This window comes from Gigantopelta aegis, chromosome 8 (genome assembly GCF_016097555.1).
Source record: "Gigantopelta aegis isolate Gae_Host chromosome 8, Gae_host_genome, whole genome shotgun sequence".
NCBI lineage: Eukaryota > Metazoa > Mollusca > Gastropoda > Neomphalida > Peltospiridae > Gigantopelta > Gigantopelta aegis.
The window spans coordinates 63412351-63437051 of NC_054706.1; the positions used below are offsets into that span (position 1 = coordinate 63412351).

Genomic DNA, 24701 nt, shown 5'->3' on the forward strand with positions numbered 1-24701 from the left:
TTAGGCTGAATTGTAGATACTTGATGCGCAGCAAACCAGTAAACAACATTATATTGCAACAGTTGTAACGTACGACCAAATTATCTACTGCTATTTTATCTCTTAAAGGTATATATGTAGATATAATATTGGATTGGCTATAATTTAGCCTATGTTAAAAACAGTAAAAACATAAACAGGAATCCAAAAGTGTCACAAAAAATGAAAAAGATTAACATCGCATAATGAGCTTTATAAAAACAAACATTTGGAACGTCACTGTAGTATAGAAGGACCATCGATAAAGTGAAAGTAGCGTAGCCAATGCAAAATGCAAAAAGGAATCCCTCCAAATGACAGGGTTTCTGCAAGAGGGTAAAACGGGTATGGCGCCATACCCAAATTTGTGTGGCATATTTAATTTTTTTAAGGTAACATTTTGACAAAATTACTCTTATCATTACTGTATGATTTCCTCAACCATAACCCTAAACTTAACCCATTTTCTCTCTGGGAGAGGTTGACTGCATGTGGTTGCATTCAATTCCATAGCGCCATACCCAAACATTTCTTTCTGGCAGAAACACTGAATGATTATGTATATATTTCAAAGGCTGTCTGTAATTGTTCTATAAAATATCCTCTTAAAATTGACTTGAAAAAAAAGATTAAAAAAAAAAAAGCCTCCGAAAAGGCTCAGATTGCATCTACAGGCATCCCGAGTTTCAAACTTTTCACAGGGGAAGGCCCCCCCCCCCCCCCCCTCCGAATATCCCCGCTTGGGCGTAATTGTAAAAAACATTCTGGCTACGCCCCTGTATTTTGTTTCAGTACTGGGGCTGATATTCGGTTCTTTTATAATATTGTTAATTTTAGCAAGCATTAAAGAAATTTTTATGGTAAAATGTTTTCTTTTGTATTTGTTTTAACTTTCTGTTTCAGCTAAAAACTATGTATTTAAAATATAATTTCAACGTAATTTTGAAGTAACCGATCAGGTAACCCACGGGTTTCGCAAATATAATTCATGTAACCAAACAGTTGGTTACCTAGGTAAAAACCACGTGAACCGACTTCCGGTTCCCTCAGATTTCGAAATATTTCAACTTATTTTCATGCTTATAATCCAATTAAGGTTCAAGCACGCTGTCTTGGGCACACACTTCAGCTATCTGAGCTGTCTGTCCAGGACCGAGGGTTAGTGGTTAGTGAGAGAGAAGAGGGTGTTGTGGTCTTACACCTACCCACTGAGTCGTTAAAACTCACTCTGGGTGGGAGCCGGTATCAGGCTGTGAACCCTGTACCTACCAGCCTCAAGTCCGATAGCTTAACGACGACACCACCGAGGCCGAAGGACAGACAAAAAACTTATAGTCCCATCTGGTTGGACCGGTATGGTTGGACTGGTAGAGAACTAATAACACCATTTACCGTACATGTATCTAAAGGGCAAAAGCAAATTGGATTTGTTTTTATACAATGAATTGTAAGATAAATGATATTTACATCGTTTATTATTAATATGATCTTTATTTTTTTCCTCTTGTTATGTTCATGATTCCAGGATCCACAAATGTACTCATCAGACTGAGTCCCAAGAAGCCCACACCACATCACACATGACAGAAGTAAATGTATTCAGCAATCAATATAATACATGTATAACAGAAATAAATGTGTTTAAAAAATCTTTGGATTTACTTTCTTTCTTTTTTTTTACATACCTGTTTAATAACATGATCTTTGTTTTTTCTTATTGCTATGTTTCTGATTCTTGGATCTACAGGATTACCCATCAGACTGAGTACGAGAAGAGGAACCACCACCAGGAGAAGCCACATGACATATATAACAGAAATGACTGTTTTGGGGTGTGGTTTTTGCCCATACCTGTTTATTAACATGATCTTTGTTCTTTCTTGTTGCTATGTTCATGATTCTTGGATCGACAGGATTACCCATCAGACTGAGTCCGAGGAGGGGCACGACGACCAGGAGGAGCCACATGACATGTCTGCTAGCGAGAATGGGCGGCAACAGGAAGACACTGGCCAGCATCTGGGCGAGGGAGATGGACAGGTTGAAACACAGCATCAGGTAGAAGCAGTTCCGCATCGCAAACGTGAAGTGACGAGCCTGAAATAGGGAATAAAACAACTAAATAAATGGTTGGGTTTTTTGTGGGTTTTTTTAACAACACAACTAGAAGACGTTATTAATTGTTGAAACACGGCATCAGGTAGAAGCAGTTCCGCATCGCAAACGTGAAGTGGTGGGCCTAAAACAAGAAATAAAAAATGTTTAACGACACCACTAGAGCAAATTCATTTATTAATCATTAAAACACAGAATCAGGTAGAAGCAGTTGCTCATCACAAATATGAAATGACGGGCCTGGAACAAGGAATATGAAAAGTTTAATGACACCAGTAGAGCAAATTTGTTTATTAATCATTGAAAAACCGCATCAGGTAGAAGCAGTTGCTCACTGCAAATGGCTACAGGATGTCAAATACTTGGTAATTCGGACAGTTGTTAACATGATATTGGGTTATATACATAAGACTTAAATTATTTTTTAACAACACCACTAGAGCAAATTGATTTATTGATCAACAACTATTCATTTGATTCAGTGGAAAACTATATGTAGGACAGATGGACAGACAGACAGACAAACAATCAGAAAGACCAACAGATAGAAGGATGGAGATGAAACCTATTGTCCCCTTCGGTTGGACTGGTAGGGACTAATAACACACTTGTCCCAACAAATCCAGCATCCACCCATGGAATAAACTTTTTAATTTGAAGCTGAACTGACCTCGGCTATGAGCTGCACCAGACATACGTTGTCCCTCCGTTTGAAGGCAATGGGGCACGGAATGTTAATTAGGGTGGTTCGGAGAAGGGAGGGTACCAATTGAATACACTGACCTCAGCTATGAGCTGCACCAGACACACGTTGTCCCTCCGTTTGAAGGCAATGGGGCACGGAATGTTAAGCAGGGCGCTGGCCACCTGGTTTGGTTTCATCTTGTCGTTACCCGACGGCTCAATCAGGATCGGGTGTTTGGCACAGAGCTGTGGGAAGAGTGGCTCAATTGCAAAACTAGTGAAAACAAAAACAAAATTAAAATGTCTCCTGTGTGATTGTGAAGATGGATGGATGGATAGATGGATAGATGGAGGGAGGGAGACAGAGGGAGGAATGGATGGATGTAGGGAGGGAGGAAGGTAGGAAGGGATGAATGCAGGAATGGAGGGAGGGATGGAGGAATGGATAAATACAGGGATGGATGGAGGGATGGAGGGATGAATGCAGGGATGGATGGATGGAAGGATGGACGGACTGATGAAGAATGAATTAATGATAACAAAAATTCAGTATTTCTTAATGACATTCTGTGGAATTAAAATAATTCCATATCATTAAAATGCTTACCAATTCAAACAGCTAAAATTTTAAAGCAGTTACTATACAATATAAATGTCTGAAAGTAATATTAAACTATTTTTTTACTGAAAAAAAACCCATCAGATTAACATATATTAGACAGAGAATTTTAAAGTATACTAAGATGTCATTTTAAAAAATCAACCCAGAAGTAGTCTCCCTTTCAAGTATTCAAATTTAACCAAACTGATTGGGGTTTGGCATCATCTGTCTTGGTTTGAATGCTCAAAAACCTGTGGTGTTCCTTGGTAAGTGGTAAGATTTGGAGTCTTTTAACCGGCCTTGGCAGCATCATGGTTAAGCTATCGGACATAAGGTTGGTAGGTACAGGGTTCGCAACCCAGTACCAGCTCCCACCTAGAGCGAATTTTAACGACTCAATGGGTAGGTGTAAGGCCACTACACCCTCTTCTCTCTCACTAACTACTAACAATTAACAACTAACCCACTGTCCTGGACAGACAGACCAGATAGCTGAGGTGTGTGCCCAGGACAGCATGCTTGAACCTTAATTGGATATAAGCACGAAAATAAATAAGGGGAGGGGCGAAAGGGAGGGCGAAGGGGAGGGGGTGAAGGAGAGGGGCAATGGGGAGGGGGCAAAGGGGAGGGGGAGTCATTTAAAATAGTTTTCCAATATTCTTCATAAAGAATATAAAATGTACGACAGCATAGTTTTGAAGCCCGATATGTTACAGTTTGCCCAGACTAAACCAGGGATGTTAAGATGTACCATAAAAAAAAATGTATGCAGTAACTGATTTGGGGGTGAAGGAGAGGGGCAATGGGGATGGGGTGAAGGAGAGGGGCAATGGGGAGGGGGCAAAGGGGAGGGCGAGTCATTTAAAATAGTTTTCTAATATTCTTCATAAAGAATATAAAATGTACGACAGCATAGTTAGTTTGCCCAGACTAAACCAGGGATGTTAAGATGTACCATAAAAAAAAATGTATGCAGTAACTGATTTGGTGTTAGCAAACCTTCAAGTAACTAGATTTACTTCCTTGGAACATTTTTGATGTGTTGTTCGTGGGGGTTTTAAAAACACTAATAGAGCATATTGGCTACTGGATGTCAAACATTTGGTAATTCTGTCACAGTCGTAGAGAGGAAATGTTGTGTGTTTCTGGATGAGATGTTATTCTTAGAGGGGTTGAGCAGGTGCTTGTTGTTTGTTGTCTCTAAGCAAATAAGAATCACCCAAACAAACAACAAATGAGAAACCTACCTACAGTCTGCCTGTAGGAAGATGGGCGTGTTCTGCATGTTCATGGAACTGCCAAAACACAGCACCACCTCCCCGTATTCCTGCAGGATCTTGATCATTTCTCTGGTGGCTGAAATCAAAACAATTAACCCATCATATGCTGTCAGGTGGGATAGGGAAAATTACACCATTGATGGTGAAATTTCGACCCTGGGATTTGGGAAGCCTCCACCACCTTGGGTGTACTTTTTCTATCCCACATGACTCCATATGATAGTCTTGTAGAATACTTTGACTAGATGGTAAAATACATGTATCAAACACCACTGAAAATTACTTGGGAAATTAATTTATTCATTTATTATTGAAAAAGAAAGAAATGTTTTATTTAACGATGCACTCAACACATTTTATTTATAGTGATATGGTGTCGGACATATGGTTAAGGACCACACAGATATTGAGAGAGGAAACCCACTGTGACCTACTCTATTTCGATTAGCAGCAATGGATCTTTTATATGCACCATCCCATAGACAGTATAGCACATACCACAGCCTTTGATGTACCAGTCGTGGTGTACTGGCTGGAGGGAGAAATAGCGCAATGGGCCCACTGACGGCGATCGATCACAAACCGGCTGCGCATCAAGCGAGTGCTTTACCACTGAGCTACGCCTCACCCCCGTCATGTGCGATAGGGAAAATACACCATTGGTGGTGGAAATATCGACCTGGGACTTGGGAAGCCTTGCCTCATGTCGAAATTTCAACCACCTTAGGTGTACTTTTTCTATCCCACATGACTCCATATGATAGTCTTGTAGTAACCTTTGACTAGATGGTAAAATACATGTATCAAACAGCACTGAAAATTACTTGGGGAAATGAATTCATTAATTTATTATTGAGATACATTACCTGATTTCCAGGGGCAGGATGTAGCCCAGTGTGTCATCGGTCTAGGATCAATCCCCATCGATGGGCTCATTAAGCTATTTCTCATCCCAGCCATTGCACCACAACTCAATATCAAAGGCCATGGTAAGTGCTGTCTGTGGGATGGTGCATATAAAATATCCCTTGCTACTAATGAAAAAATGTAGCGGGTTTCCTCTCTGAGACAATATGTCAATTTTTTCAAATGTTTGACATCCAATAGCTGATGATGAATAAATCAATGTGCTCTAGTGGTGTTGTTAAACAAAATAAACTTAACTTCACCTGATTTCAGTGAAGTAAAACACACTCATGCAAATTTCACTAAAGACTACCAAAACAGTTACCAACATTAATTTATCAAAGATAAGAGTTATAAAAAAAACAATTGTTATATGAGCTATGGTACAGGAATTTGTTTTAAATTATTATCAGAAATTGGGTGCACCAAGGGAATTTTATCTTACAATCAAAGCACCTAAGGTGAGCACTCTACCAACTGAGCTAGATCCTGCTGTCCCCTACCCCACCCCCATCCCCACTAAAGTTTTGGTTTAACGACACCACTACAACACAATGATTAATGAAATATCGGCTACTGCATGTCAAATATTTGGGTAATTCTGACTCGTAGTCATCAGAGGAAACCCGCTACATTTTTCCTAATGCAGCAAAGGATCTTTTATATCCACTTTCCCACATACAGGAAATACATACCACAGTCTCTGTCCACTTGTGGTGCTCTGGTTAGAATGAGAAAAAAAAACAATAACCTGAATGGATCCACTGAGGAGGTTCGATCCTGCGATGCAAGCACCTCGAGCGAGCACTCAACCGACTGAGCTAAATCCCGTCCCATCCCCACTAAAGATAAGACAGTCAAAAAGTTACTTTTAGCAGTGCAGTCTGTAAAGAGATTGACCAGTAGTGGAACATTGTCCACACTTCTCAGATGTGGTCGAATGTTCTCAATACCCCGCGGTAACTTGGCCTGCAAATAAAAGGATTCTTTGTTAAGGATACTTTAAAGTAGGGCCATTTAACATCTAACATGATTTAACAACACCGTAGCACATTTTAAACATGTTATTTGGCATCTAACATTGTTATTACAATAATTGGTCTGGACAGTAAACGAAGAAACACAATACCACCACATAGGATATTCCTATGAAACAGCAGAAAGGCATCTTTTATATTCAGGGACGGATGAATCAATGAATGATTGAATGAATAAATGAATAGATGGATGGATGGATGGATGGATGGATGGATGGTTGGATGGATGGATGGATGGTTGGATGGATGGATGGATGGATGGATGGATGGATGGATGGATGGATGGATGGATGGATGGATGGATGGATGGATGAATGAACTAACAAATGAATGAATGAATGAATGAACGAATAAATGAACGAACAAATGAATGAACAAATGAATGAATGAACAAATGAATGAATGAACAAATGAACAAATGAACAGATGAATGAACATCCAAACCTACCACATTGTCGAGAGCTCCAGTCAAGCTGTCGGTATTATCTGTGACGTAGCTCGACGTATATCGGCTGTCGGACAGGAATTCCACGTCCCCGTCCCCGTCCCCATCCCCGTCAATGTCCCCGTCCCCATCTGTACTCGAACTCCAGCCTCTCTTCCTCTCAGTACGAATCAGCGGTCCATTCTCTCCGTTAACATTCTCGTCGTCCTGATCGTCCACAGCCGAACAGTTCTCAGTTACGTCCCTTCCAAAGACTTTATCACACATTCTGTGCACGTCGAAGCGGACCTGGGGTTCGTCCACCTTGATCATGCTGGGCGCGCTCAGGCTGCGGCCTCCCATCATCTCACTGGTTACAGTGGTGCTGCCCCGTCGTGATGGGTCCAGTTGTGGGTCCGGTTCGGCCAGGTGGTGGCGGCTAGAGTGGTGGGAAGGGAGGTGGGACGCGTCGCACGGTGATGGGCAGTCATCGGGGCTGGTGGCACTGATATCGTGTTTGTTGTTGCCATCGCTGGAGACGAGAGACACGTGACAGTTCCATCCTGCTTCGAGTCCCATCTTCTCGGAAAATACCTGTCAAGTACGTGTGAAAAATAAAGAATTTCTTTAAAAATAAATATTTGACACACTAGTGTTGTTGCTGGGTGAAAATTAAAGGGGGCGCGGCTGCGCAACCCAAACACACACACACACACACACACATCTTTCCAAAAGAAATTTAAAAAATAGAGTGCATTTTGAAATAGCAGAGCAAATAGAAATAAAATTAGGTGTAGTAAAATATAGTAGGTAGCAGAAAAATAAAGAGGGGCGCAGAAAAATAAAGGGAAAAAGAAAAGGGGGTGGCAAAACATGAAAGGGCGGCACAGAATCCCCTAAAAGAGAAAAGTGAAGAGGGTGTAGTGTTCTTACACATACCCATTGAGGCATTAAAACTCGTTCTGGCTGGGAGCCAGTACTGGGCTGCAAAACCTGTACCTACCAGCCCTATGTCCGATGGCTCAACCATGACACCAACGAGACCGTTTTTTAAAGTTAAAATTGCTAACACAAGATGAAATCAGAATTATCTAAAGTGTCAAGGGACATAACTCTCACCCTGCTTCTTAGCTCATTTTCCTTGGAAAAATGTACAAATCTAATGCAGGCACTTTCTAGCTTGTCAATGAGCTGAACGATATCCTGGAATGAAAAAGAAATATAAACACTAAAATCACTATCAAGATACATTGAGAGAAACACTACAATTTATAAATGGAAACAAATCAAAATTAGAAATATTTAACCTATACAGTATTTCATTAATCAATGAAAAAAGATATTGTTTTGTTTAATGACACCACTAGAGCACATTGATTTTGTAATTCATTAATCAATGGTAACATTTTATTTATAAAAGACCACCAAGCCAAACTTAGTAAGTAGATGTACTCTGCATGTTTGGAATCTTAATGAATTTTTTAAATTGTACCATAAAATCATAAAATCAAATTATCATCTATATGTATATTTCAATGTATATTTCTAAAAAAAAATAAAAAGTCCTTTTATACAATACAGCAATTAAAAAGGACAGGTGGTTTTGCAATTTAATTTTATGTTTTTAATCTTATTCACAACTCCCTGAGAAAGTGGGTAAAATTATAAGTGGTTTATTCTGTTAAGTAATACATGTATGTGAAATAATCCAGGTTCTTCAAGACTGCCAAGTCTTAATTATCTCAAACTTAACAGCTAATAATCAATCACCTGTCGAGCCTGGTACTGAAGCGTTACCATGCCGATGAAGATCTGATTGTTCTGTATCTCATAGCAACCAGACACGTCGTCTATAGTCGTGTTACTACTCTCGGTTTCCAACAGGGAGTCAAAACTGAGACAGCGTTGATCCAATTTGAAAAACTCGGATTTTATTGTATCATCTAATTCAGCGTATCTACAATGAGAATTTAAAATCTTGATGTACTACGCATGTTTTTAACAACACCTTCATTCAGTATAAACTTCAGATATTTCAAACAAGCATTCTGGGAGTAATACATCGTCTCCTATCGGGCTCAATTAATTTTCATATCTCTCAAGTTCAAGGGCCCAGGGGTAAATCGCTATGAAAGTCAAACTTGATCTGTAACAGTACATCACAAAATGATGCACAAAATTTCAGCTTAATATCTTGAGGCATTGCAAAACAAACAAAAAACAAATTTTTGTTTTGCTTCGTATCTCCTAAGTTCATGGGTTTAACTGTCAAAAACATGTAAGTAACAATAAAAGTCAAAGTTTATCTGAAACAGTATGTGATAAAGCTATATATATATAGACAGACAGACTGACAGAAGGACAAAACCGAAATCTATAGTTCCCTCGGTTGAAATGGTTGGGGCTTAATACACTAAAGCTATTTTAAATTACCACAGCTGTCAACATCTGGTCTAATGAATAAGAGTCAAGATTGTTTTTGTTTTTTTGGTTTAACAGCACCACTAGAGCACATTGGTTCATTAACCATCAGCTATTGGACGTCAAACATTTGACAATTCTGACATAGTTTTAGTGGAAACCTGCTACATTTTCATATTACCAGCAACAGATTTTTATACCCACTTTCAAACAGACAGGACAGCACATACCACAGCATTTGACAGACCATTCACAGGACACTGGTTGGCATGGGAAAAACCTAATCAGAGAATGTGTTCACTGAGGGAGTTCAATACTCCAACCCAAGCACCTCAAGCCAGAACTCTATCAACAGGGAACGCCTTTTTTCAAACTATGCAATTTACTACATATTATTTATTTCCGAGCCGATTGTTTTCTAAATTGCATACAAAAATAGTAAAATAATTTGTTATTTCAAAAACACTTTTACTTTTCTTACATCAAACCAAACTGAAATTTTTATATAAAAAACATTTTTGTAGGATGGGATGGACATTTATAAACCCCCATTTAATAAATTAATCAACACAGTTCTTACTGCTGAGCTCTGGTTATGGACAGGGCCAACTGACTGTTATTATCCGGGAGCTGGATGTAAATGTTCTGTAGCGACGGTGCGATGTTGTTTGTTAACGGCCGGTAGGAGAAGGCGGTACAGTACGTGGTCATGCTATTCCGGTGGTAGAAGTCCAGAACCTTCTTACTGAAATAAAAACAGCTCAAATGTTAGTACCCATAAAAAAAAAAAATAATAATAATATAAAGCATACAATAAAAATGTTCAAATAACCTTCTGAGAACTTGGTGTCAAAAATTTGGACTGAAATCGTGCAATACAGTATCTAATATTACACTGTGTGTACAATTCACCGAGGACATATTTCTTATCCTATTATTTTTTAAACTTTTTATTCTGTGTACTTACAGATAACAACGAACTAAACAAGAACGGAGACTTCTGGCAACCCCATGCCTCACAATATCCGGTAAGTATTCGGAAGTCTGTGAACAATTTTTAAACAAAGTCTTTAGCCGAGACTGTCTTTCTGTAATTCTTAGTTTCTATAAAGTACTGTTTGTTTACATCTGGTGTTAAGCCAAACTTCTTGATGGTTTCTATCTATGATATAATATATGATATATATGATATCTATCCTAAACACACAGCCCAGACAGGTAAGTGTGGTCCCAGGACAGCGTGCTTGAATCCTAATGGTTAATAAGCACAATCATAATGAAAAATGAAAAAAAAAATAATAATAAAAAAAATTCTTAAAATGCACTCAACACATTTTTATTTATGGCTATATGGGATCAGACATATGGTCGAGGTCCACACAGCTAATGAGAGAGGAAACCTGCTATCATTACTACATGTGCTACTCAGTACTATTTTCAGTTAGCAGCAAGTGATCTTTACTATGCACCATCCCACAGACAGGTTAGTATACAATATGACTTCTGTTGTACCAGTTGTAGAGAACTGTCTGAACAAGAAATAGCCTAATGGGGCCCACAGATGGGAATCGATTCTAGATCAACCGTGCATCAGTGAGTGCTTTACCACTGGGGTATGTCCTGTCCCATAAAATGATATGACTCATAACTTTTACTGACTAGGGTCTCCACGAGTACTCGAGTACTCGGGCACGGGTCGAGTCTAGCAAGACTCGAGTCCGTTCACAGGACTCGAGTACCCATTTAAGGAAGAGAACTCTATTTAATTATATTTTTTACGTCATTTTGCCATATGCTCATCACCGGTTACAGTATAGAACTATGAGACATGGAGGGAAAACAAAAGTCGAATGTGTGGAATACAATGACTTGACATCCATGTCCAGCACTGGAATTAAGATGCACAATGCTAGTTTACTTTATTCCTTACTCTTATTACCATCTACTGTAAGTGTCGGGTACTCAGGTCCGGGTCGAGTTTGACCCTCGAGTACTCGAATCCAGTATTCTGGACTCGCAGAGGCCCTGTTACCGATCACTTACCGGTCATTCTCGGTGAGTAGACAAACATCCATTCCCGTCCAGAAATCAGTGCAACTCTCTAACAAGATGTCTGCCGTCCCCTGAGACATAAACTGAGACATTCCTATTGAAAATATAACCATAGTTACTATACATGAAGGTTCGGTGTACATCCATATTGAAGGAACAGACCCCTGTAACGGGATGTGTAGGCATTAACAATAGCATTTGTTTATTTACTGGAAGCATTACAAAATGTTTTATATGCTGGGAGTGAAAAATATCATTATTATATAAAAATATTTAAAAATCTGAAAATAAGCAAAATATTGGTATAGAATTAAGTAGGCATGAAGCAGGGTTTATAGATTATGATAGCCCCACTCCTATGCCTAGCGATATTCAATGTTGGGCTAGTAAATGACTACCATTGCCATGCCCGACGGCTAGTGAAAAAAAAAAGGTCAAATACTGCATTTAAGTCTATTTTGTAAATTTGAATATCTTGCTCCCCTCCCCACAAACCCAAACCCCAATCTTAGTGTTTTTAAGGTCTATCTCCCTCTTTAGGTGACAAAATGATCTGATTGTTACTTTCAGTAAAATTGTATTAACTTAAAGTAAAGTAGGGCTAGTGAATTTTTAATTGTGGCTAGTACATTTTTTAAATCACTGATTCCATGGCTAGTAGATTTTGTAAAAATTCTAGAAGCCCTGAGGCATGGAATTAATTCATTCATTTACATAGCAATATCACAGAATGAATAATATAATAAAACAAAGGGTAAATTCTTCCAACTTGTATTTAACAATTGTCTGTTATTTCTTTTACATTCATCGGGTATGAACAAAACAAAATCATCCGCAAACTGTGTGAATCGGCGAAGCTGTTTTCATATAATCTTGCAGATGATTTTTTTTGTTCATACCCAGATGAACGTAAAAGAAATAACAGACAATACTTATAATTAAATTTGATTCATACAGGCTAATAATAACACTAAAACGTCATACTTTATTTTGATTTATTTTTTTATCCATAAACAATAACGTTCAATAAGACAACCTGCCCATATAAAATGACATCATCAGATATGTTGTTCCCTGACAACGTAATTTTTACGTTCATCGAAAAAGGAACAAACTCCCATTGCTACATCTGGACCAACGGGATGACGTTACGTTGTAATGAATGTAACAGAAATTTCATTATTACTGGTTGAAATAATTCATCACTTTATCGGCAGTAAGATGCACACATTTAGAGCTCAATTTAACGACACATTTTGTTATTCATTTCACCTGAGATCTGATCCCTGACGACCACGGACAGCATGTTTGGCATGGGGATCTTGTGTTGGATGAACGACCGCGCTCGCTGACTTCTCTCTTTCGCAGCTTCCTCAGCAGGCTGAAATTAAATGTCTCGCCTATTAAACACTTCTTTGGTGTCATTGAAAAGTGCATCAATAGATATTCATCCCAATGTGTGTTATACAAACAAGAATTCTGCAGAATTAAAAGTCTTGGCTATCATACACTTCTTTGGTGCCGTTCAGAGTTGCATCAACAGATGTTAATCTCAGTGCATGTTAAACAAAAAGAAGAATTTCGCAGAATTAAATATCCCACACATCATACACTTCTATGGTGTCATTGAAAGATGCATCGATAGATGTTCATCTCATTGCAGGGTCGTACCTTGATTAAAATCCGGGGGGGGGGGGGAGGAGACACTTAAAATCGGGGGGGGGGGGGGGGGGGGGGGGGGGCACTACTTTTTATAAACAAATTAAACACTATACAAATTAAATCCTGAGATGTGTATGCTATTTTCTGGAGTAAAAAAAAAAAAGATCTGAGATTCTCAGGGGGTTAACTATTACGTCAGACATAATAGTTAAGGACCACACAAATATTGAGAGAGGAAACCCACTATCATCACTTCATGGGCTACTCTTTTCGATTAGCAGCAAGGGATCTTTTATATGCACCATCCCACAGACAGAATACTTCATACCACAGCCTTTGTTACACCAGTTGTGGAGCATAGGCTGGAACGAGACTGTTTAATGATGTCTTAGCAACATTTACAATTCTTATGTCCCTCTATTGTACATCTTTCCTAATTAACACAGTACTGATCTTAACTACATGTATGTTAATAATATGACATTAATTTTTTTTACTGTCTTTGATGGTCCATTTGGATATGATGTTAAAGGTGGTCAATCAAGTAGGTGCAGTGGGTTCAAATTCGGCCAATGTTTGTATTTTCAAGCATTATTCAGTGGTAGAGCACAGGAGCCCAATTCACAAAGGTCTCTTAGGCTGTGCTAGACAACATAGCATCCTATTTGCAAGTCTTTTTGCATCGCACTGCGATATCGCAAAGTTGCAAGAGTTTAGTGAATTAGGTCCCTGGGGCCTAATTTACAAAGCTCTCTTAGGCTCTGCTAGACAACATAACATCCTCTTTGCAAGTCTTTTTGCATTGCACTGCGAGATCGCAAATTTGCAAGAGTTTAGTGAATTAGGTCCCTGATCTGTTAAAATGTATTTATTGTAAGTTGTGGAGCTTTGGCTGGAATAAGAAGTAGCCCAACAGGCCCATTGGCTGCGATGGATACTAAATCGATCACGCATCAGGTAAGCGCTTTACCACTAGACTATATCTACGTCTCCCCACTATACCAAATAGCCATACTGTATATTTATATTTGTCACAGTTTGTGAATGTGAGGGCTTTTAAAAGTTTAGATCGCACCAAAGCTTAGGCAGTAAAGAGTGTGCTCAAAATAATCGAGCCCAAATTAAGTACAAACATGCTCACTTAAAAACATTTCACCTCAAAATCTATGGAATGTTAAGCTGTAATGAGATTAAAATAACTTGAAAAGCATTTCTAACTACAGTAAAGTACTCGTGTAACGAACCGGAAGGGACCACGAGAGTTAGTTCGTTATAGCAGTTATAGCAGTTGTACACATTTACATAAGGTGGTCATTAATATATAGGGAGATAAAACGGGACTTTACAATCAGGTTGCTCTATGCAGCAGTTCGTTCTAAACATGTTCGTTATAAGTGTACTTTACTGCATGTACAACTCTTTACCAGCTATTATTAACGTTACAGCACAAAAACAACCTTGGTGTGATGATAACAGACAAAAAGCCTGATGTGCCCAAATTCAGTGAGATTTAAAGTCCTGAATGTTGAGTTTAAAGAGATTCTCACCACTTGTCTGTACATGCCAAGAATCTCATTGTGGCTGAACGCTTTCCCAGCCTGCTCTGAGAAACCCATCTCCCTTGCAAGTTCACACAGACATCTAAAAACAAACATGAAATAATATTTTCTTGAGTCAACTATATATAGTCTAATGTAAGGAGAAAAAAAAAGGAGAAATGGTTTATTTAACGACGCACTCAAAACATTTTATTTACGGTTTTATAGCGTCGGACATATGGTTAAGGACCACACAGATATTGAAAGTGAAAACCTGCTGTTTCCACTTCATGAGCTACTCTTTTTGATTAGCAGCAAGGGAACTTTTATATCCACCATCACATAGACAGGATAGCACATACCACGGCCCTTGATGTACCAGTCGTGGTGCAACGGCTAGAGTGAGAAATAGCGAAATGGGTCCACTGATGGGGATTGATCCCAAACCGACCACGCATCAAGTGAGCACTTTACCACTGGGCTACATCTCACCCACCCCACCCACCCCTGCCCCCAATGTAAAAGTAAGAGATGTATATCAACTCAAAATGTCATTTGTAAATCCAGGTCTAAGTTCTCATTCATAGAATGGCCAAAACAAGTGAAAAAAAATTGTTTTGTTTAATGACACCACTAGAGCACATTGATTAATTAATCATCGGCTATTGGATGTCAAACTTTTGGTAATTCTGACATATAGTCTTAAAAGAGGAAACCCGCTACATTTTTCCATTAGCAGCAAGGGATCTTTTATATACACCATCCCATAGACAGGATAGCACATACCACGGCCTTTGACGTACCAGTCGTGGTGCACTGGCTGGAGCGAAAAATAACCCAATGAGTCCCACCGATGGGGATCGATCTCAGACCGACCGTGCATCAAGCGAAACGCTTTACCACTGGGCTACATCCCACCCCGGATGGTATAACAGAGGTCATATTCTATACTAACCTGTCTGTGGGATGGTGCATAGTAAAGATCCCTTGCTGCTAATTAAAAATAGTACTGAGTAACACACATAGTGGTGTCGGCAGGCTTCCTCTCTCATTATATCGCATTTTCCACAGCAGTTTTGCGGTTAATGTACATGAGAGGAGTTTAATTTGTCAGTATTACAACAACAACAAAAAGAAATTATAATAAGAAAACTGACACAGAAAATTGAAAGTTTTCACAGAAAAATAAATGTCACAGAAAAATAAATGCCACAGTAAATTTAAAATGCTGTGGCAATTGCCAAGGCACTACTGATTGCTGTGGTTATTTACAAGAGTTGAAATTCAAACTGCAATACCTTTAATGAGACTTAACATTGTTCATTTTGTGGGTCAGAAATGAATTATTTTTTTTTTAAAACATTTTGCTTAATCGCAAACAATACTCTGATTCACCTAAAAGATTGGCAATTTGTTTGTTGTTTCCACAATATTATATGATAAAATATTCTAGAAAAGTTATCTGTCCCTAGATATTTCATAATCGATCAATAAGACTTTTTGTTTATCAGAAACCTATAAGAATTAGCCTATAAAACTATGCAGGCTCTTGAAAAGAAAGGAATGTTTTGTGTACTTTCACCTGCAATTTTCCAAGGTCTTTCATTTTTGCACTGATCAGTTGGGTATTGATAGGTAAAAGTTAATTTTGTTTAACGACACCACTAGAGCACATTATTGGCTATTGAATGTCAAACATTTGGTAATTCTGTCATATAGTCTTCAGAAGAAACCCACTACAATTTTCACTTAGCAGCAAAAACTCTTTTGGTGTACCGGTCATGGGGAATTGGTTGTGATACAGAATAAGTAAATACTGATACACATGTACATAAACTGTTGACAGAGCCCATTGGGCTATTTCTCACTTCAGCCAGCACTGGCGTAGGAAGGTGCCAAAAAGTGGGGGTACACACTTTTATACTTACACAGTTGTATACTATTATAAAACAAATATAAAACAAAATATCAGAAAAGTGGGGGGCACTTGCCCCCCTTGCCCCCTCCCCTACTTCCTACACTAGTGGCCAGTGCATCACGACTGGTATATCAAAGCCCATGGTATGTGCTATCCTGTCTATGGGACAGTGCTTATAAAAGATCCATTGCTACTAATGGTAAAATGTAGAGTTTCCTTTCTTAGAGTATAAGTCAAAATTACCAAATGTTTGACATCCAATAGCCGATGATTAATGAACAAACTTTAACTTTAACATGTACATGTAAGTAGGTAACAGAGTGACATTGTATTTTAAAGACAGATTGTAGACACACAAGGTAATGTGTTTGCGTATGTTAGATAGGAAGGAAATGTTTTATTTAACGATGCACTCAACACATTTTATTTATGGTTATATGGCTACTCTTTTTGATTAGCAGCAAGGCATCTTTCATATGCACCATCCCATAGACAGGATGGCACATACCACGGCCTTTGATATACCAGTCGTGGTGCACTGGCTGGAGCGAGAAATAGTGCAATGGGCCCACTGACGGGGATCGATCCCAAACCGACCACGTATCAAGTGAGCGCTTTACCACTGGGCTACGCCTCAACCCTTTGTATTGAGATAGAAACTCGAACCTTCTGTTGACTACAGCCACGGTCTCCTCCTTCTCGAGGGCAGCACACATCACATGGTCGGAGAACTGGGTGTACGCCGGCACCGTCGACTGTTCACATGTGTTCAGTAGAATGTTCAAACCCTGAAATATAGCACAATGTTCAAACCCTGAAATATAGTAGAAAGTTCAAACCCTGAAATGTAGAAGAATGCACAAACCTTGAAATATATAACAATGCTAAAACCATGAAATATAGCACAATGTTCAATCATTAAACATTAACTTTATAACTGGTAGTTAAATATCAGGGTAAAACATTACGTATGTTTTAATTTCCAATAAATGTTATTTTAACAACAAAAATTAAGTATTAAAAATCCTGCATTAAAATTGCTTTTTGGCTAAAGTGGAAAATGACAGTAGAATAGTAGAATAGTGATGTAATTCGGGAGGATTTTCCCCAACTGTAGATTTGTAATGACTTACTGAAAACAATCTGGCCTGGTGCTTATAAAACTTCTAGAGTCGAGACTAAGAGAGTCTGAGACAGTAATGTCATGACAACACGATACAACTTGTATGTGTGTGATGTCATTAGAGTCTAGACTCGAGACTCTAAGAGAGTCTGAGACAGTAATGTCATGACAACGCCATACAACTTGTATGTGTGTGATGTCATTAGAGTCTAGACTCGAGAATCTAAGAGAGTCTGAGACAGTAATGTCATGACAACGCCATACAACTTGTATGTGTGTGATGTCATTAGAGTCTAGACTCGAGACTCTAAGAGAGTCTGAGACAGTAATGTCATGACAACGCCATACAACTTGTATGTGTGTGATGTCATTAGAGTCTAGACTCCAGACTCTAAGAGAGTCTGAGACAGTAATGTCATGACAACGCCATACAACTTGTATGTGTGTGATGTCATTAGAGTCTAGACTCGAGACTCTAAGAGAGTCTGAGACAGTAATGTCATGACAACGCCATACAACTTGTATGTGTGTGATGTCATTAGAGTCTAGACTCGAGACTCTAAGAGAGTCTGAGACAGTAAAGTCACGACAACGCCATACAACTTGTATGTGTGTGATGTCATTAGAGTCTAGACTCGAGACTCTAAGAGAGTCTGAGACAGTAATGTCATGACAACGCCATACAACTTGTATGTGTGTGATGTCATTAGAGTCTAGACTCGAGACTCTGAGACAGTAATGTCATGACAACGCCATACAACTTGTATGTGTGTGACGTCATTAGAGTCTAGACTCGAGACTCTGAGACAGTAATGTCATGACAACGCCATACAACTTGTATGTGTGTGACGTCATTAGAGTCTAGACTCGAGACTCTAAGAGAGTCTGAGACAGTAATGTCATGACAACGCCATACAACTTGTATGTGTGTGATGTCATTAGAGTCTAGACTCGAGACTCTAATGGAGTCTGAGACAGTAATGTCATGACAACGCCATACAAGTTGTATGTGTGTGATGTCATTAGAGTCTAGACTCGAGACTCTAATGGAGTCTGAGACAGTAATGTCATGACAACGCCATACAACTTGTATGTGTGTGACGTCATTAGAGTCTAGACTCGAGAATCTAAGAGAGTCTGAGACAGTAATGTCATGACAATGCCATACAACTTGTATGTGTGTGATGTCATTAGAGTCTAGACTCGAGACTCTAAGAGAGTCTGAGACAGTAATGTCATGACAACGCCATACAACTTGTATGTGTGTGATGTCATTAGAGATTGACTTTTATAAGCACGGGCCCTGGGGTGGCCTAACACTGAATAATGATTTTATTCTTGTTTCTGAATAAAGTTTGGAACATTTAGTATATGTATTCTGTAAGACGATTTGCGATGCTTATGTGAAAGCAAAAGTAGGAATAACACTTTTAACTTGTTATTCAGTAAAATATATTTAAACTATATAAAATGTAGCTCATATATGTAGCTAATAATTGTTCTTTTTTCAAAACTTTGCTCTTGTTCAAATAATCTTTTAAAGAATTCTTTTCAGTTTGTATAAAAATAAGTTGTTCCTTTTTTCTCTGAAGCTCTAAAAATGAGTTAGGCAGTTATGCTAAGAGGCTGATGACAGGATAGTACATACCATAGCCTTTGTTATCTCAGTTGTGGAGCACTGGCAGGAACTAGAACAAAAGGGGCTCCATCCTAGACTGACAGTGCATCAAGCGAGTGCTATACTACTGGGCTACATCCCACCCCTATTGTATTGTAGTTCAATTCAGTTCAACTTTATTTTCGTGCTTATATCCAATTAAGGTTCAAGCACGCTGTCCTGGGCACACGTTTCAGCTATCCAGGCTGTCTGTCCAGGACAGTGGGTTAGTGGTTAGTGAGAGAAAAGAGGGTGTAGTGGTCTTACACCTACCCACTGAGTCATTAAAACTCACCCTGGGTGGGAGCCGGTACCGAGCTGCGAACCCAGTACCTACCAGCCTTATGTCCAATGGCTTAACCACGACACCACCGAGGCCGGTTGTATTGTAGTGGTACAGCGCTCGCGTAATTGGTCTAGGACAGATCCCCACCATGGGACTATTTCTCATTCTACCCATTTTTTACCCCCCATCCTAGCCAGTTCTCAATAAAAGGTGTAACAAAGGTTGTGGTATGTACTGCCCTGTCTGTAGGATGAAATAAAAGATCCACTGCTGCTATAATCAAAAACTGTAGCAGCAGCAGCAGAGTTCCTCTTTGCCTGAGTTCTTAACTATGGTATTTGTCCAACACCATATACCCGGTAACCATAAATAAAAATGTATTGAGTGTGTCTTTCAATAAAACATTTGTTCCTTCCTATAAACTATAAATTCATAAATTATAGATTTAAAAATATTATAAATAGTGTTTGTTTTCAGAAAGTTCATTTATGAACAGAATTTTATTTAATAATTAGAATAGTTAAAATCTCTCTACTTGATACTATTTTTATTTTATATTTCAAACCAACTACATTGAGGGTACACTGTATTGATTTGGGCAGTTTGTTGCAATAAAAAAGATCCCTAAAAATGTGTAAAATGTTTAAAAAATAAAACATTAGACACATATATGTGTAAAATTAATCTTTTCTTTTCTTTGTTTTTTTTAAATCTTATTTCTAACAATTACACATTATTCATAGCTCTAGACTAAAAAAGAAGTATTTAACTCTTTTTTTTCAAAATAGATACACAAATTGACGTCTTTTAATTCATTGGTAGACAGCAAGATGTTATTTTTCGTGGCTAGTACACCAGAATAATTCCATTAATTCATGACAAAACGACCGAGAACTAAAACAACCTAGGTCAGACCTGCCTACTTTGTCAGATAGGCCACTACTTACAAAGTCAATGAATATCAGTAATCTTACCCATTATTTAATTCATTTTTATTTGAGATAAACCAGATTTCCTATTGACTATATATATATATATATATCCCTCTCTCCCCCCCCCCCCCCTCTCTCTCTCTCCCTCCCTACCTCCCTCCCTCCCTCTCTCTCTCTCTCCTTTGTTTCTCTCTGGGGCAGTCCATTTCTGACACTAAATAACCTTGTGATTAAAATGAACTCTCCCAATGTGATAGATTGCCCATTCATGATTTTTTGATGGACCAGTCCATATGTTGGTAAATGATTATTGTGCATTGCAGAAGTTAATTAGCTGATTTATTCCAGCCGATAAGTCCTATATAGAGAATTTTTCTTCTTTTCTTTATTGTACGAGCTTGTAAGCCACTAATAACTACACATCAATGTTATTAAATATGTATGAACATCTGGTATTTACTAAAAAAAAAAAATCAATTTCTGCTCCACACAACTTTTGTATTACTCCAGACATACACCTACGTTTTATTGGCTGATTGGTCTATGGGAATTTGCCTTGAATCAGTTTGGGTTAGGTATATTATCCCAATGGGGTGGAGTTCATTCCCACACTTGTATTTTTGCAGGTACGACTGGTATCTTGAATTGACCAGAGGTTCATGTACAACACTAACGGAAATATAAAATTAGAAAACACTACTGACTGAAATATAAAATCACAAATCATCTAGGCTGTGTACAATCGTGTTACCTGCACACCCTATAAGCAACATGGTACACACCAGTAGGGTAGTGTCAGGTAAACAACTCCACGTTACAGGATCCTGTTTGGTGTACTTAAGAAGACATTTCTACACTCTAGACATCCGGGTGTTACCTTGTTGCACTCCGCAGAGACTTGAGTGCCCTCAAGAGCATCTTATCAAGCTGTTTTTAATCTCGGTTAATGAACCCGAGAGCTGAATCAATATATCACATATTACGATTAACCTGCTTATGTTACAGCTAACAGGAATATCAGTCAACTAACAACACCTGATGTGTGGGAATTTTAATTACACAGAAGCAGGATTTAACTTTAGCAGGTGTAGAGAATGGGTCTTGGGGATCAATCCCCCAAAGGAGACATGTTGGGGGGGGGTTTTTTCTCTCTTTTTATTTAATTTTGTTTGTTCAATCAGTACCCCTAGGAGGACCTTTTAGGATTTGTTGTTATTGTTGTTTTAGAAGACATGTCAGGTTTTGTTGTTGCTGTTGTTTTTATTTGTTGTAGTTGATTATGTTGTTTTTTTGTTGAAGATGATGTTGTTTTTTGTTGTTGTTGCTGATCTGGTTTTGTTGTTAATGATGATGTTTTGTTTTTGTTGTTGATATTTTTTATTGTTGATGATGATCTTCTTCTTGATGTTTTTGTTTATGATGATGGTGTTTTTGTTGTTGTTGATATTTTTGTTTATGTTTGTGTTGTTGATGATGGTGTTTTTGTTGTTGATGATGATGATGTTTTTGTTGTTGATGATAGTGTTTTTGTTGTTGATAATGGTGTTTTTATTTTTGATGATGATGTTTTTGATTTTGATGAGGAGGATGGTGTTTTTGCTGTTGATGTTTTTGTTGTTGATGATGGTGTTTTGTTGTTGTTGATGATGGTGTTTTGTTGTTGATGATGGTGTTTTGTTGTTGTTGATGATGTGATGTTTTTGTTGTTGATGATGGTGTTTTGTTGTTGTTGATGATGGTGTTTTGTTGTTGTTGATGATGGTGTTTTGTTGTTGTTGATTATGATGTTTTTGAAGATGGTGTTTTGTTGTTGTTGATGATGGTGTTTTCGTTGTTTTTGATGATGGTGTTGTTGTTTTTTTGATGATGGTGTTTTGTTTTTGTTGATGGTGTTTTGTTGTTTTTGGTGATGGTGTTTTTGTTGTTGTTGATGATGATGGTGTTTGTTTTTGATGGTGTTTTTGTTGTTGATGATAGTGTTTTTGTTGTTGATGATAGTGTTTTTGTTGTTGATATTTTTGTTGTTGTTGATGATGTTTTTATAGTTGATAACAATATTGTTGTTGATGATGTTTTTGTTGTTTTTGATGATGATGTTTTTGCTGCTGTTTTTGCTGTTGTTTTTCTTTGATTTTTGTATTGAATGTTTTTTTTGCTAATTTTGTTTTTTCTCTTGTTTTTTCAATCAATACTATACAATTGGTACATATGAGGAAAGTCTATATACAAAATAATACATGCCTAATAATCAATGGTTTCAAGGAATTAACAGTGCCACAATGTTCAATCTCCTATCACATATATAGTGAAACCCCTCTAAACCAGACACCTTCAGGACAAAGTAAAGTTAGTGTTATTTAACAACGCCACTAGAGCACATTGATTATTTATCTTATCATCGGCTATTGGACATCAAACATATGGTCATTCTGACACTGTTTTTTAGAGGAAGCCCGCTGTCGCCACATAGGCTACTCTTTTACGACAGGCAGCAAGGGATCTTCTATTTGCACTTCCCACAGGCAGGACAGCACAAACCATGGCCTTTGTTGAACCAGTTATGGATCACTGGTCGATGCAAGTGGTTTACACTTACCCACTGAGCCTTGCGAAGCACTCACTCAGGGTTTGGAGTCAGTATTTGGATTAAAAATCTCATGCCTCGACTGGGATCCAAACCCAGTACATATACAAGCCTGTAGACCGATGGCCTAACCACAACACCACCGAGGCCGGTCCCTCAGGACAAAGTAAAACATTTAATTTTTAAGAGTATCCAGTTCTGTTCTGATTTTTGAAAGGGGACCATGAAATTTGTTTGAGGGAATTCCAGTTTATAGAGGGTCTGGTTTTGAGAGGTTGCTCCGTACATATCTTTACCGGTGCCACAATGATCATTTTCCGATTGCAAATACACATCATACCAGCAGCAATAGCCTCTAGGAATGTTCACACAATGTTCAATTTATTATCATAATAGAAGACATTCTATTTGTCTATAAATGAATCCATGCTGGATTTGGTTTAGAAACAAAAACAACAACATAATAATCATACACACATCTTACCAATGGTTTCAAAGAATTAACATGCTGTTTCCAAGATGGGTCATCAAAATGTAGCCCAAACGCATTCTGAAAAATAGGTACGTACAATAAATTAAAGCACGAAAAGCATTAGATTTTAATTACAGGTACAAGCATGGCTGAAACCATGATTTTGTATTTAAGGGGTGGGGAATTTCCCAGGGACGACTGGTGAGGGGAACCATATGCAATCTGCAAGAGAGAGCTCTTTTTCTATTCCACATGGTTGCGTACTACTGGTATGTAGTCTTTTTTCTCTCATCTATCTGGTAAATAAACTATGATTTTACACAAACTGACATATAAGTTAACACTACAAATGTACAAGACAGCTTTTGTAATGAAAGTTTGAATTTTAAAAAACATCAATCTAAAACAGCTGTGTGATGACCTCACATGACCGTCTTGTATTATTAATATGACACTATATAATATTATCAATGATGTCATACTACCCTTGTTAAGTGTAATCATGTAATAGCCCATGATAGATAGAAATATCTTTCATAACTGTCTTTTGTGGGATATTTGGGTCAGGACGTAGTCCAATGGTAAAGCGCTCGCACTGTCAGTCTGGGATCAATCCCCGTCAGTGGGCCAATTGGACTATTTCTCATTTCAGCCACTGCACCATGACTGGTATATCAAAAGCTGTGGTATGTGCTATCTTGTCTGTGGGATGGTGCATATGAAAGATCCCTTGCTACTAATGGAAAAATGTAGCGGGTTTCCTCGCTAAGACTATATGTTAAAATTACCAAATGTTTGACATCCAATAGCCGATGTCAATGTGCTCTAGTGGTGTCCTTAAAACAAAACAAACTTTAAACTTTTATGGGATAGCTCTGTCCTGTATACTTAAGAATAAGACCATCACAATAGCCATCCACATGAACGTTTGACTGACCTGAAACAGCTATTTTATTTAAAACCACTAAAACCTAACCTGATACGAGTTAGT

The 24701-nt window shown here is 38.2% G+C and overlaps 1 protein-coding gene across 1 annotated transcript in view; it reads right to left on the bottom strand.

The window, feature by feature from the left end:
- Positions 1 to 24701, bottom strand: part of LOC121378951 (transmembrane protein 94-like) — a 69227-nt gene that overhangs the window by 12955 nt on the left and 31571 nt on the right. The window contains exons 11-23 of the mRNA XM_041507348.1: positions 23723 to 23788; positions 17323 to 17444; positions 14748 to 14841; positions 12811 to 12919; positions 11530 to 11632; positions 10067 to 10231; positions 8836 to 9022; positions 8185 to 8268; positions 7090 to 7659; positions 6474 to 6573; positions 4666 to 4774; positions 2917 to 3091; positions 1870 to 2115 (exon numbers count right to left, since the gene is read on the bottom strand). Coding sequence (XP_041363282.1) covers positions 1870 to 2115; positions 2917 to 3091; positions 4666 to 4774; positions 6474 to 6573; positions 7090 to 7659; positions 8185 to 8268; positions 8836 to 9022; positions 10067 to 10231; positions 11530 to 11632; positions 12811 to 12919; positions 14748 to 14841; positions 17323 to 17444; positions 23723 to 23788 — 2130 coding nt within the window. The remainder of the gene's footprint in view (positions 1 to 1869; positions 2116 to 2916; positions 3092 to 4665; positions 4775 to 6473; positions 6574 to 7089; positions 7660 to 8184; positions 8269 to 8835; positions 9023 to 10066; positions 10232 to 11529; positions 11633 to 12810; positions 12920 to 14747; positions 14842 to 17322; positions 17445 to 23722; positions 23789 to 24701) is intronic.